Source organism: Micropterus salmoides, unplaced genomic scaffold (genome assembly GCF_014851395.1).
Source record: "Micropterus salmoides isolate LMB-PRFRI ecotype aquatic unplaced genomic scaffold, ASM1485139v1 Ms_hic_scaffold_9, whole genome shotgun sequence".
Lineage (NCBI taxonomy): Eukaryota > Metazoa > Chordata > Actinopteri > Centrarchiformes > Centrarchidae > Micropterus > Micropterus salmoides.
In genome coordinates, this window is record NW_024044681.1 from 37,670,553 (window position 1) to 37,684,990 (window position 14,438).

At 44.0% G+C, this 14,438-nt stretch overlaps 1 protein-coding gene across 5 annotated transcripts in view; it reads left to right on the plus strand.

Annotated features, from left to right (window-relative positions):
• Positions 1–14,438, plus strand: part of amot (angiomotin) — a 78,420-nt gene that overhangs the window by 24,144 nt on the left and 39,838 nt on the right. For all 5 annotated transcript variants that reach the window (XM_038708216.1, XM_038708213.1, XM_038708217.1 and 2 more), the window contains 2 exons: positions 55–1,060; positions 13,805–14,417. In XM_038708216.1, coding sequence (XP_038564144.1) covers positions 55–1,060; positions 13,805–14,417 — 1,619 coding nt within the window. The remainder of the gene's footprint in view (positions 1–54; positions 1,061–13,804; positions 14,418–14,438) is intronic.

Genomic DNA, 14,438 nt, shown 5'->3' on the forward strand with positions numbered 1-14,438 from the left:
CACTGCTCCCTTTCCTCTTTCTCTCCCTCCACATCTTCCTCTTCATGCTCTCAGGGAGCATTGACCGTGGGCGGAGCTTGTCCTTCCATGAGGTGCGTGGCCAACGGGAGGCAGAGATGAGGGCCGCAGCTGATGAGTCGTCCAACAGCAGCAACAGTGTAGGAGGTGGTGGCAGCACCGTCCTGCAGCGCCTCCTGCAGGAGCAGATGAACCGGAATTACGTGCTGCAACAGCAGCAGCAACAACATCAACACCAGGGAGGAGGGGGAGGGGGAGGAGGTTATCCAGGACAGGGACAGGTAGGCCCTTCTGATGATCACTCCATGACCCCCCACATTGCCCGTCAGGAACCCCAGGGACAGGAGCTGCAGACGGACAACGGCCTGGAGAAGCTGGGCTCCACCAGAGTTGGAGGAGGGGGTGGCAGCAGTGGAGGTGGGGGAGGTTTATCGACTGGAGGAGGCAGCGGAGGTGGTGGGAGCAGCCAAGGGCAGTGCCTGAACCCAGAGGACCTCCCTACCTACGAAGAGGCCAAAGTGCAGTCACAATATTTCCGTGGTCATGGGCCTCCTCCTCAGCCTCAGCAGCAGAACAACCAGCCCCAGCAGCCTTCTCTCCCTGCCTCAGTGGGTGCCGCCTTCTACGTCACTGGGATGACCAGCGGCAAGGTGCGCACTGAGGGTCGCCCCACAGTGCAGCGAGTGAACGGCGCGGGGAAGGTGCACCAGGATGATGGGCTTAAGGATCTGAAGCAAGGACACGTTCGGTCTCTCAGCGAACGACTAATGCAGCTCTCCCTGGCCACAAGTGGTGTGAAGGCCCATGCCCCTGTCAGTAGCGCCCCACTCTCCCCCCTGTTGCCCCCCCCAGGGCCGCCAGGCGACTACTACAAACCACAGCATCGTGGCCCACCTCCAGACTATCCCTTCAAAGGAATGGGCTCACCTACTAAGCAGCAGGAGCCTGGAGGCCATTTTTACCAGGAGCAGAGAGGGAGGGAGCACTCAAGGGAGGTGCCCCACGTTCGATACCAGCCTCCACCTGAGTACGGCTCATTCAGGTAAGGAACATGCACACACACACACCTCTTCATCATCACACACGTATACACACTTGAAGCTGCTTCAGTTATAAATATTTTAAAATATCCCAGACAGAGTTAGAGCCTGAGGCGAGATTTGAAATTGGCATCATCATTTAAAGAGAATTCATAATATTTTTAATTCTACCTGGCATTTCCTCTGCAGTGCATTACGTTATTGCTCTGCTGGTTGTGACGTTATCCCCTTTAGACCTTTTGACAGACACAGTTTGAGACTGCATGCTGCATGTGAAACCAAAACTAACTGAAACCCTGCTGATCAGGCACAAATCTCACCACAAATCCACACGTTAACTTCAGCAGCTCCGATAAAGTGCAGCTCACAGTCCCAAACAGAGCAAGGCTGCTTCTGTTTTGAGATGTTTATATTGCAAAACTCTACCAGTTACGTTACAGTATGGACTCACAGCTCAAGGTGCACATGATTAAAATCATCGGTGTCGCATCAGCTGGGTGGAGTTGACTCGTGCTGAGTTGAAAACCTTCTCTTACGGCGCCCTAGGCTGATCCCAAATAATACTTTAACAGTGAATAAAATGCCTACATGTAATGTGAAGAGGGTCGCCTAAAAAACCAAGAGAATAATTAGTGGAGCTATACTATCGGACTATCACCTCTCGAGGAACAAAGTGGTAGTATGAGACAGAATCCATTTTGGTCCCACTCAACTAGCACTGGACGATATGGCCAAAAATGTTATCACCACAAAAAGCTTCATATCTTCGATCGATATCATGATATGTGTCAAATTATTATTGCTTTCAATTTTAAAGGCTGATTTCTGCTCCTGAGTGGAAGTTGAAGAAACTTGATGGTTAGTTAGGGCCCGAGCACGACCGTGCGAGGTCCCTATTGAATTTGCTCAGATTATTTTTTTATTTTTTTATTTTTTTATTTTTTCTGCAAAGTAGGCTCAACTGACATGGCCTAAACATTCTCGAAAACTCACCAAAATTTGCAAACATGTCAGAACCGGTGAAAAATTTCATATTTTACAAGTTTTGCTCATGGGCGTCGCAAAATGACTCGCTAGCGCCACCTAGAAAATTGGAAAAAATTAGCCCCTCGTTCACGTTCAACCTACATGCACGAAATTTTCTGGGGACATGTATCATATCAAGACGCACAAAAAAGCCTCAAGAACCCATAGCCTAAAGTCAACAGGAAGTCGGCCATTTTGAATTTTACGGCCATTTTTGGATGATTTACACACTTCGTACTTTAACGAACTCCTCCTAGGAATTTAGTCGGATCGACGTCAAATTTCTGCTGTGCCTTCTAAAGGCATTGACGATGAAAAGTTGTGCTATTTGCGCGTTTTCGTCAATGGGCGTGTCCGTGGCGTCGATGATTCGCTATGAAACAGGAAGTTGTTGTAACTTCAGTGTACATGTTCACATCTGGACCAAACTGTACATGTAGGATGAGAGTCCCGCCCTGAACACATGTACATGCCGACATTCACCCACAGTCATAGTGCCACCTGCTGGCAATAGAAAGTGACCTTTAACGAAGCAGCCCCCGCCGCATGTTTCACCTACGTGCACGAATTTTCTGTGGTACGTGTATCTTGTCCAGACGCACAAAAAAGTCTCTTGGAGCCATAGCCTAAACCCAACAGGAAGTCGGCCATTTTGAATTTTACGTCAAATTTTGGATGATTTACACACTTCGTACTTTAACGAACTCCTCCTAGGGATTTAGTCCGACCGACCTCAAATTTGTGCTGTGCCTTCTAAAGGCATTGAAGATGAAAAGTTGTGCTATTTGCAAGTTTTCGTCAATGGGCGTGTCCGTGGCGTGGCGTCAAAGATCAACTCTTCGCCATGACACGGAAGTTGTCGTAGCTTCAGTGTACATGCTCACATCTGGACCAAACTGTACATGTAGGATGAGAGTCCCGCCCTGAACACATGTACATGCTGACATTCACCCACAGTCATAGCGCCACCTGCTGGCAACAGGAAGTGACTTTTAACGAAGCAGCCCCCGCCGCACGTTTCACCTACGTACACTAGATTGACAGCCGCACCGGCAGAGCTCCAGAATATGCAACTCGGCCGGCTCATACGCGGACGCGCTACAAGTGCGAGGGCCCGCCCAACGCTGCTTGCAGCTTTAATTGTGGTTTAAATTTCTTTATGGTCAACAAACACTTGATGCCAAACAGTGGATCACTTCACATATCTAAGGCAGAACATTCAAAACAGTTATAGTAAAATCTCTGTTAACAATTATGCATGTGTAAAATTAAGTAAAAGTTTTTTTAATTTTCCTCAACAAAATAAACATCTCAAGTCCACTTGAATGATTTAAGTGAATAAAATCAAACATTTGTTGAATATTTATTGAACATTTGTTATATTGATATATTGTCCAGCCCTACACTCAACTATGCTTGGAATTAAACTACTACTATACAAAGTAGAAGAATCCCATTTTCAAAGGATTCTTAACACATTATAAAGAGTGGTTTGGACATTAAAAAAACAGCCTCTTACAAGATTTCAAGATGATTGTTTTTAGTTTTGGTTATCTTGTTTATTAGACTAACCTTTTCAAGACGAAAACAAGGAAACATACTGTCATTTTCCTTTATTAAAGCCTACAAAAAACTACATTCGTTTGCCAGATTGGCCATGACACTGGGGAACCTTCGACTCTTTGTGACAAGTGCCATGCGCTCTTTAATGACCACAATGAGTCAGGACCTCAGTTTAACGTCTTGTCTGAAGGACGACAGTTCCTACAGCACATTCCCCATCACTGCACTGGGTTCTTATGATTAGGACCAGAGAGAAGACTGCCTCCTACTGGCCCCCCAACACCTCTTCCAGCAGCACTTAGTTTTCCCAGGAGGTGTCCCATCCAGGTACTGGCCAAGCCCAAACCTGCTTAGCTTCAGGCATTTAGCAGTAGCAGGTTTCACATTGGTATGGCTGCTGACAGATGAAGAACAGTCCTCCTCCACATTGCCAATTATCAGCTGGATCATTGGCGCTTCTGGGGAAAAAAGAAAAAAAGGATTCACTGAAAATACCTTACAAAGTAGGATTTCTTTGTTTGAATAGTCTGTACCGCCATGTGCTTCCCTTGCTTGCACAAACTACCAAATAAAATAGCATGTGCATTGGTTTACTTAGTTAAATGGTTAATGGTCTGTTTTTTGTATAGCGCCTCTCTAGTCTTTTCAACTACTGCGCTTTAAACTACATCACATTCACACACATTTACACTCTGATGAGCAGAGACCAAGGTGCCAACTGCTCGTCAGAAGCAGAAATTTCACACAACAATGGCATACCAGCAGCCATTTGGGGTTCAGTGTCTTGCCCAAAGACACTTGGCATACAAACCACCAAAAGATCATATGTTATTACCATATTATTAGGGCCCGAGCATGAAAGTGCCAGGGCACCAACGGTGTCCTAGCACAAAGTGCAAGGAACCTATTGTTTTTGCTCAGATTATTAATATGATTATTATTATTTTTTTCTCCCTGGAGAACTCATTTTTGAAGGCCTTAGGATACTCGAATCCTCATGAAATTTGCACACCTCAGGTCTGGTGGGAAATCCAATGTTCTGCAGTGATTGGGGTCGGGTGTGGCCAGGGGGCTCAATAGCGCCCCTAAACAAACATGTTTTGGAAAAAGTTTCTTTGATCTTCACATGATATGTGGTGGGATTATTGTAGGGCTGAAGCGATTCATTGATTAAATCGAAAATGCATTGATGCTTCGTTTAATCCATATAACTATAAAGCACACTGTTTCGCACAGACATTTATTACTGTCGCACATCGCGCTTACGCTGTGAACAGGACGTGATTATGATGACGCTGTTTGCAAAGTGAAGGAGGAGAGAGAAAGTAGCAGGGACAAAGAAGAAAGTGTCCAAAGTATGGGAATATTTCAAGCTAAAAGAAAACAACAACGTTGTAATGTTACCGTCCATCCACCGTAAAATGAAACTTATGTCGCCTCGGCAACAGCACGACGACATCTGATCAGAAAGCACCTGGTGTTATGCCAGCAGACACTAACAGCAACTTTAGCATTTAACTGAAATCATGATTCATTGTTGAGTTGAAGCCAAAATCAGACCTCAGCTGATAATGTCCACATGTGCATTTGTTGTTCTCCTTTTTGGGCCGTGAGTTGTAACGTCACAGTCATTCATTAACTGGGTGTCGGGAGCTGCACCTTTTAACTCCCCTCCAGCTCTCTCTGTAGCTCAGACGATCCCTGCTACCTGCTGTGCTAATCCATCCTTTCACCCATATTCTTTGTCTTTATAATTGCCATCTTTATAATAACAAACAGCTGTTTCGTGTGCAGGATCGCTCATTTTGCGTTTCACATTTCACACGTGTTTTCTTGACAAAACGTGGTTTGGAGACCTGCATCAGGTGACACAGCTGCTGTCAGCTCGTGTAGTGTGTGACCCCCTGTCACCGATCAGTCACGTAGTGTGAACGCCAAAACAACTTCAAGACTCCTGTCACAAGACGGCAAGTTGTGTAGTGTGAACAGCACGGCCATTGGCGTGTAGTCTGCACGAGCCTTTAGTATAACTTGTATAGCACTCGGTGATGTTTGTGTTTGTAAAGCAGCTGTCTGGTTGTTGGTCTGATGTTTGCTGTATGGCACGCTATGAATTTCCGAAAGGACCAATAAATATGTATCACCTATAAACGTGCACAGCTGATTCTGTTGCCGGGAGGTGAAGTACTTCTTAAACGACGCATTGATGAATCGTTGAAATAATCTGTAGAAGCTTCGAATACTAAAATCATCGTTAGCTGCAGCCCTAGATTATTGCTCTTATTACAAAGATTTTGCCCAACAGGAAGTCAGTCATTCCACACTTCCTGCGTCATTTTCAGTTATTAAAACAGATATTTGAGGCCTTTAGGATGCTCAAAGAGCCACAAAACCTTGCAGCCAGACTCGAACTGGTAATGTTTGAATTTGATGTCATTTTTCAGACTGAGGGTTGACCGTTGGCTCTATAGCGCCCCCCCAAAGCCCTTTTCTTCTCATGCCAACTTTGTTTGAACTAGCTGACAACATTAACCTATACTGGCAACACACAGTAGCATTATCGGCTTCTACATTAAAATAGGTGCTAATATACTAGCATGCTAATGCACTAATCTCACTACATCTTGATAAAGGAGTACACAAATAAGGTATTTACCTTCTGCAGATTACAATATGTCCGTTACCACATACCTACTCACATCCACATACCAAGAACAGTGTGGAGCAGGTCAGATTAACCAATCATATTCAGAGCAACGTGGTGAGACAGCCAATAGGAATTGTTTCAGCATGGAACTATAAAAGCAACTATAAAAGATGACTTGTTAAAAGGACAGAATAGAAATATATTTATTTGGCTGTATTTGTAAGCTGTGTTTTATAAATTGGTCAAATGGTGTTTTTATTGCAGTGTATGAATAAAAATGTAATAATGTTAAAGTTTTATTAATACCAATAGACACACACACGGTATAGTTTATGCCATATATATTTCCACACTTGACCATTTCACTTTGAATGTAAAAGTACACATAAAAATACAATGTATAAGATTTACCTTAAAATTACAAAGAAAAATGTAAGTATGGACAAAGTCCTTTATATGACCTATATATTTATTTACAGATAATGATTTGTCATTTGTATGACATTTAAAATATCTAATAATTGTTGGTTCTTCTACCGAAATGAGAAATAAATTTGTGATTATTGACATAATGCATAAAGTAACAGTTGGGTTGTTAATTTATAGGCGATGTCCTTAATTTTACAGAGTTTTGTATACAATTTAAAAAAATAACAGAACATTGCTGTAAAGATTTAAAGTTATATGTCACTAAATATTTTACAGTGTATAATGTATTGACCAGGAGGGGTCAGAAAGAGATTATCAAAACATGTAATAGTTTGTTATTAAGTGAAGGGAGCCCTGTACAAAAGTTGAACCTTGTTAAAGCACATACAGCACAATATGTTTGTGTGTGAACTTTTAGGTCTTTGGATTTACTTGTTTTTGATGACAAACGCCATCTAAACTAATCTTTGTAATAAACTTAAGAGTCTGACGGTACTTTCTATCCATTTATGAATCTGTATTCTTGAATCTATTCATGCCATGTGTTTGGCTCTTTGGTTTAGTTGTGCACATTCATCACAGACAGTGCTCTACACTACACTGCCTTACCTGCCTTTCAATTTAACTTATTTATTTAATATACTTATTTAAAGGTTAACTGAATTAGTACTGAATAGTTTGTAAACTTTGTTAGAATGTTAAATCAATAGATCAATAAAGTCAATTATACTACAAAAAGACAAAATTAGTTTCGTCTGGTCTCACAGCCCCCATCAACCCCGTCTTAGGCCCCGTCCACACTACTACTGCGTTTAGGTTTTAAAACGGAGACCTTTTGCTACGTTTGCACCTCCAGTCCAGACTAAGTCCAGACTTTTGAAAACTCTGCCGACCCTGTTTTTCGTTTTGAAACTCCGGAGGGCGTTTTAGGCAAGACGGCCGAAAATTGAGGACTTTAGAAAGCAGACGCTCACTTTTGGCTCTCTGATTGACTCTTACAAGTCATGCAAAACACGATGCTGCGTTTTTGACTTGGTATTTTTATAAAAATATTTTGGAAACACTTACAGCCTACACATGTGCATTGACTCACTTTGCACACTGTGCATGTCATCGTATTTACTTTGCGACGACTCCCAGTCTGTTTTCTGGCCCCACAGCCGCTTTTACATTCAGTAACAGTCCCAGCTTGTTCTTGGTCCATGCAAAATAAAATCTGGTGTGGTTCTTAGTCTGTATTACTTTCTTCACCAAATCTTCTGTAACCACAGAATAGACCATCTGCTTCGTGTTTACACCGGCTCGCGCATGCCCAGTGTACCTGAACGGCCACTAGAGGTGCGTTGTCAGTCGTTTTAATGTAGATGCAGATCAATTCTGATACACAGCTAAAACGCTGCTGTGGACAGAGATCGTATATTCGTGTTAAAACTCCGTTTTTAAACTAAAATGGAATAGTTTAGATGGGGCCTTACATTCATCGGGTGGACACAAACTCTACTCCAAATGAATGCTAATGTAGGGCTAATGGTGGTCTCTCAGTTTGTGGTGTGGTTCACCTGCCAAGTACAGAAGAGCTGTTCTGCTCTTTATACATGAGAATTTCTCAATGTAGATAATAATAAGCTTTATTTATATAGCACTCAAACAAAGTACAAAGTGCTTCACAACAAATCACACATAAAATACAAAAACAAATAACCATGTGGGTAAAAGATACAGGGGGATAAAATACAGAATATAAGAACAAGGATCACAATAAAGTATAACAAATATGTTCAGTAGGAGGTAAGGAAGATAAGACAAGCAAACAAAGTGATAAGAACGGTAGGGCAGGAATAGTAAAACGAGTGGCAGCTCAGATAAAATCTGGATATGCTTTCCGGTAAAAGTGAGTTTTTGAGAGATTTGAAAGAAGAATCAATCAAGATCATTTTAAAACACAAATTTTAACAGTAATTAATAATGTTGAAATCCAGTTGTAGTGCCATAATTATTTAATCTTATAATCTGTTTTTATTTAGTTTGTTTCTCCATCAAACGTCAAAGTGGTTTCCACAGCAACTGCAGAAGGTACAGGATATGCTGAATTTGAGATTATCCACAAAGACACCCAGTTGTTAATTAGTTAAAGTGGGTTGCCTGGCACCAGATAGCTTATTGACGCTAGCTGTTCTTCCCCTGGCCTTTCCTAAACACTGTGTCACAGACTGAATCTGAACACACAGGTTTATGAAGAGTTTCACTGTTCAATGAAGACGTAAATGCTGCTTCAGGGTGTGTTTCCATGCCAACAAGGACAAAATTATAAGAAAAAGACTTGCTTTGTGTTTTCTTGATTAACAAGTTGAAAATAATAAAAACAAACAAACAAAAAGATGAGACGTGAGAACTTTTCATGGTTTTCCAAGAGTGTTTTTTGAGGTGGTTAAGAGAGATCCTGTTGGGCCTGTTTGATGCCAGTGTCTTAACCTCGGGGCAACCTGATACAAACAGCCACATAATTTTAATAATCAGGGCAGGACAAGTCGGGACAAGATCAGCTTGGCTTTGATGACATTCCTTTGAGGGCTGAAGGCAGGAATGTTTGCTCCACACAAAGCCAGTTGACAGACCCACTCAGTGAGCAAGCAAACAGCAGGTGAATCGGACTTGGCTAGAGGACATTAATGTTAAAGGTAGCAATTAAATCTTCACTCACTGTTGGACGGTCTTTCCTGAGAGACACAGGAAACCTTGTTGTTTAGAACACCTCACTGTTATTTTAGATCCGATGACAACATTCAAGGTTCAAGGGTAATTTATTTATCATTATACAACAATGAAATGCATGCTGTAGTCATAATACTCAAAAAAAAAAAAAAACTGGGAAAGAAGCTGCTCTACAGTCTGGTGGTGTGGCAGCAGAAGCTTCTAAATCTCTTCTCAGAATGCAGCAGGGTGAACAGGCTGTGGGTGGGTGGGTGCTGTCCTTTAGTATCCTTTGGGCTCTGCGTAGGCACCTCACCTCACTGATATCACTGATGCTCGGGAGATGGGTACCAAACACGTGTTGCCAACAGGGGAGTTGCAGATTCATCTATGGTGGACAAACTATTCAACCACCACACTCATAACGTGACTGAAGAATCCGTCTTCCTCTCTGTTTCTTTTTTGTCATTTATAAGCTGTAATAAATGTAATGTCTGTTGATGCCTAATCTAACTTGACATAAAGTATGAATAATGAGCTGACTCCAGGAGTTCGTCTTCTGTGTATCTTTTTACTGATTCAACATGCTTAACAACAACACAGGCCTCGCAGTTCCCTACGTCATCAGGACATGCCCTCTAACTCTTAAAGTGACAGAACATTCTAGTACACTTCTATTCATTACATCTCCCCCTCAAATATAATATCCCAATAGCAGCCAAGAACTGTGGCTGTAGCCAGCTTTAACTTTAGGGTTCAGTAACTTCCATAACTCTTAGCTCTGTAGCATATTCCAGCTTTTACAAAACAGAATGAATGTTTCCTTCTATTACTGGCTCTCAATTCAGATAAAACAAGAAACTTTTAAACCTAAGCCTGATGGGTATATGACATCTGTTTTAACTGCGCTTAAGTCAAACATGTTACGACTTAATTGAATACACTTCAGGCTATTGAAAACAATGCACTTGTCCCACTTCCCCCAACAGCACAGAAAATGCCTCACAGTCCATAGTTCGTCTGTCTACAAGTCCATCCTGGAAGCTGGTTTATTCACTCTACCAGAGCGAGTGACTTTAAACCCCTGTGCAAGAGTCTCTGGCGTGTCGGCAACCGGTGTTCCTGTTCCTGTTCAGAACATTTACCGATGGATGTGACCTCGTCAGGTGTGGCCAGCAGGTGACGCCTGTTCCTTCGGTAACGCTCACCTTGTGGTGTCTCCACTATGTAAGATCTGGGAGTGGAGCTCGAGCTGTGAACAACAGCTGGTGTAGTCCATTGTTTGTGTCCACTCAGCTTCGTGAGCACCGTGTCCCCTGGGCTCAGCGGTGGTAGACTCGTCACTCCATTTCGGCGGTTGTAGAAGTACGCCTGCTTCTGCTTGGCTGCAGTGTCAGCCTGCCGGTATACGTCCATGTCAGGCCAGCTGGGTTTCAAATTGTCATGCAGCGTGGGCAAGGTAGTCCTGAGTCTCCTGCCCATCAACAGCTCAGCTGGACTGGAGCCTGTAGAAGAGAAGGGTGTGGCTCTGTATGTCATGAGGGCAAGGAGGGGGTCTTCCTTTCGAAGAATTCCTTTGGCGATCTGGACAGCCCTCTCTGCATGCCCGTTGCTCTGAGGATAATGTGGGCTTGACGTAACGTGGAGAAAGTCAAAATCCCTACTAAACTTCCTCATCTCTGCTGAAGCCAGCTGGGGTCCGTTGTCACTCACTAACACTTCTGGGATGCCATAATGTGCAAAAGTAGCTTTCAGCCTACCAACTACCTGACTGCTAGTGGTTGTTGGAAGATGTAGAATCTCTAAGAATCGTGAGTAGTAGTCAGACACTACCAGATAATTTTGCTTTTTAAACTCACAAAGGTCTATTGCAACTTTCTGCCATGGTCTTGCCGGGAGCTCACTTGATATCAATGGCTCTTTCCTCTGCGTGTTTCTCTTTTCTTTGCAATATGTACAGTGCTGCACTTTGACAGTGATATCACGTGACAATTTGGGCCACCAAACAGCTTGATTAGCTCTTTCTCTGCACTTGACTAGACCCTGGTGCCCGACTACTAAGCCGTCTAGCTCAGATAGCTCTCCTCTCACCTGGTAGAAGTCTCTGATTGGCTCAGGTACTTTACCCATGTACTCAGGCCATCTAATGAAGCTCAAAACTGTCTGAACCTGTGGATCATCAGCTGTGCTTTGTTTTATTTCGTCCATCTGCTGGGGAGTGTCTGGCACCTGACATATGACGGCGTCAACATGTGCTGCCACGTCTTCTTGAGTAGCCCCATCCCCACAGTACTGCTCTGGGCCATTGGAGAGAGCATCAGCCACTGCCAGCGTTTTGCCTGGTGCATATTCTGCTATGGCATTGAAACGCATGAGTCTCATCAATAACCTCCGGCACCTGATGGGAACATTGTCCAAGTCCCTACTGTTCATGAGGGGCACTAGCGGTTTATGATCAGTAATTAGTCTGAAGTTGTCAAGTATGAACAGATATTTATCGAATCTTTCACATGCCCATACACTGACTAGACACTCTTTTTCTATTTGTGCGTACCTGGTCTCTGCATCACTAGCTGCTGGCGTCTGCAGACACTACAGTAGGCTTGTTAGCGTCGTAGAAGGTTAGAACCGGGGCGGTGGCAAGTAGGTTTTTGAGCTTTTGGAAAGCTGTGTGCTGTGCAGGCCCCCACAACCACTCTACTTTTCCTCTTAACAGTTCGTAGAGCGGCTGACCCACGGTGGACAGCTCAGGGACATATCTAGCCAGATAATTCACCATTCCTAAGAACCTCCTGAGTTCCACAACGTTGTGCGGCTGGGGAAAGTTTCTATCCCCATCACTTTGTCTGGGTCGGGTCTGACGCCTGTCTCATCGATGACATGTCCAAGGAAGCGAACTTGTGTCTGTTTGAATTTACATTTGTGCTTGTTCAACTTAAGACCTGCTGCCTCTATGACTTTCAGTGCCTTTGCCAAGCGCTGGTCATGGATCTCCTCAGTCTCTCCGTGGATGAGGATGTCATCCATGTAGATCTCAACCCCCTCGAGCCCTGCCAAGGTTTCAGCCATCTTCTGTTGGAAAATTTCCGGAGAGCTTGTGATCCCGAATGGGAGACGGCGAAAGACGTTTGCCAGTTGAGCCTCCGGGTGGTTGGTCTGCAGACTAACCTGTTTAGTTAACTCCTCTGCCTGGCGCACTTGTTCAATAACTTGGGCTAACGTGAGGTTAGCTTTGAGCTGGAACCTCCGGGATAGCTCTTTATCTTGTATACCCACAACTAGGCGATCTCTGATGTGCTCATCCCTTTTGTCCCCAAACTCACAGTGTTCAGACAACTCGTACAACGTCCTTATGTACAGCTCTGCGGTTTCCCCGGGCTGCTGGCTGCGTTGGTAAAAACATGCCCGCTCGTGTATGACGTTGCGACGAGGGATGAAATATTCATCAAACTTCTTGAGAACCGCTTCGTAGTTTTCCTCCTCGTCCTCACTAGCAAAGTCGAACGAGCTGAATATCTTTTCGGCCTCGCTCCCCTTCGAATAAATCAGCGAACTCACTTGATGTCCCCGCTATCTTTGTTAAGTTTAGTGGCCAACCTGTAGCGTGCAAATCTCTGTTTCCACTCCGGCCAGTCCGCGGGGCGGTCGAACTTGAATTCACTCGATGGATTAAACTTCGCCATGACGACGTCACTCTGATACACAGGCTTACTTCTGACACCATGTAATGTCTGTTGATGCCTAATCTAACTTGACATAAAGTATGAATAATGAGCCGAGTTTGTCTTCTGTGTATCTTTTTACTGATTCAACATGCTTAACAACAACACAGGCCTCGCAGTTCCCTACGTCATCAGGACGTGCCCTCTAACTCTTAAAGTGACAGAACATTCTAGTACACTTCTATTCATTACAATAAATATCAGTACTGCTGTTATGACATCATAGGCATCATAAGAGTAGACTGATTGGATTGCACTAGATTGTGCAGGTGTACCCAACTAAGGGGGTACTGACAGACATTTTATATACAAAATGATTCAATTAATTGAAATATTCTGCAAATTAATATTGTATGTAACTCACAAACGTGCCCAAGAAAATCCTCTTTGATGATCTATTTAATTTGCTCATTTTCCTGTCTACTTTCTGCAATTTATTTTATTATATACACATGCTCAATTTTAAATAGAATTATAATTATTATATAATAAGATTTGATTATATAATAATAAGATTATTTTGTGTTTTAAAATCCATCTACAGTCATCTTTCTCTGCTGAAAGATGCTGTATGCATAAGGATCATTATTATAATTATTATGAAGATGGTACAGGATTTTGGGCATCAGTACAGACACCCGCTGAGGTTTCTAACAATCTCTCCTCAGGTCTAGTAAAGAGGGATCGGTTCATTCCCAGAGGCCCCTTCACCAGCACAGTCCCACCTCCTCCGTCACCTCTGTGGGCTCCTTGTCCCGCACCCAGTCCTCCACTCTCAGCAGCATGCTCAGTGCCTCCCACTCCTCACATCCCTCCTTCCCTCACCAGCAACCACATAACCAGGGAGAACCCTTTCCCAGCATGGGGCCCCGCAATACACAGGGTCCCGGCTCCCACCAAGCAAGCGAGCCCTTTACTCTGGGGCCCATTCACCCGACACCACCAAGAGGTCACGGTTTCCCTCATGACCCCTACGGCTCCACCCCACGAATGCACCATCAGCAGCAGCAGCAGCAGCAGCAGCAGCAGCAGCAGCAGCACCACCACCATCAGTATCAGCAGCAGCAGCAGCAGCAGTACCAAGGACCTCCACATCCCCACCTCCAGCCGCCAGTCCAGGTCGGACATTTCCCCCACCCGCACTCCTACTCCCACATGCAGGGGGAGCCCTTTGCTATGATGGCGCGCGCACACCAGATGGCAGATGTGCTGGCAGAGGAGAACAGGATGCTGAGACAGGAGATGGAGGCCTGCCGCGAGAAGGTCACCAAGTTGCACAAGGTAACATCTTCTGCAGAAGAG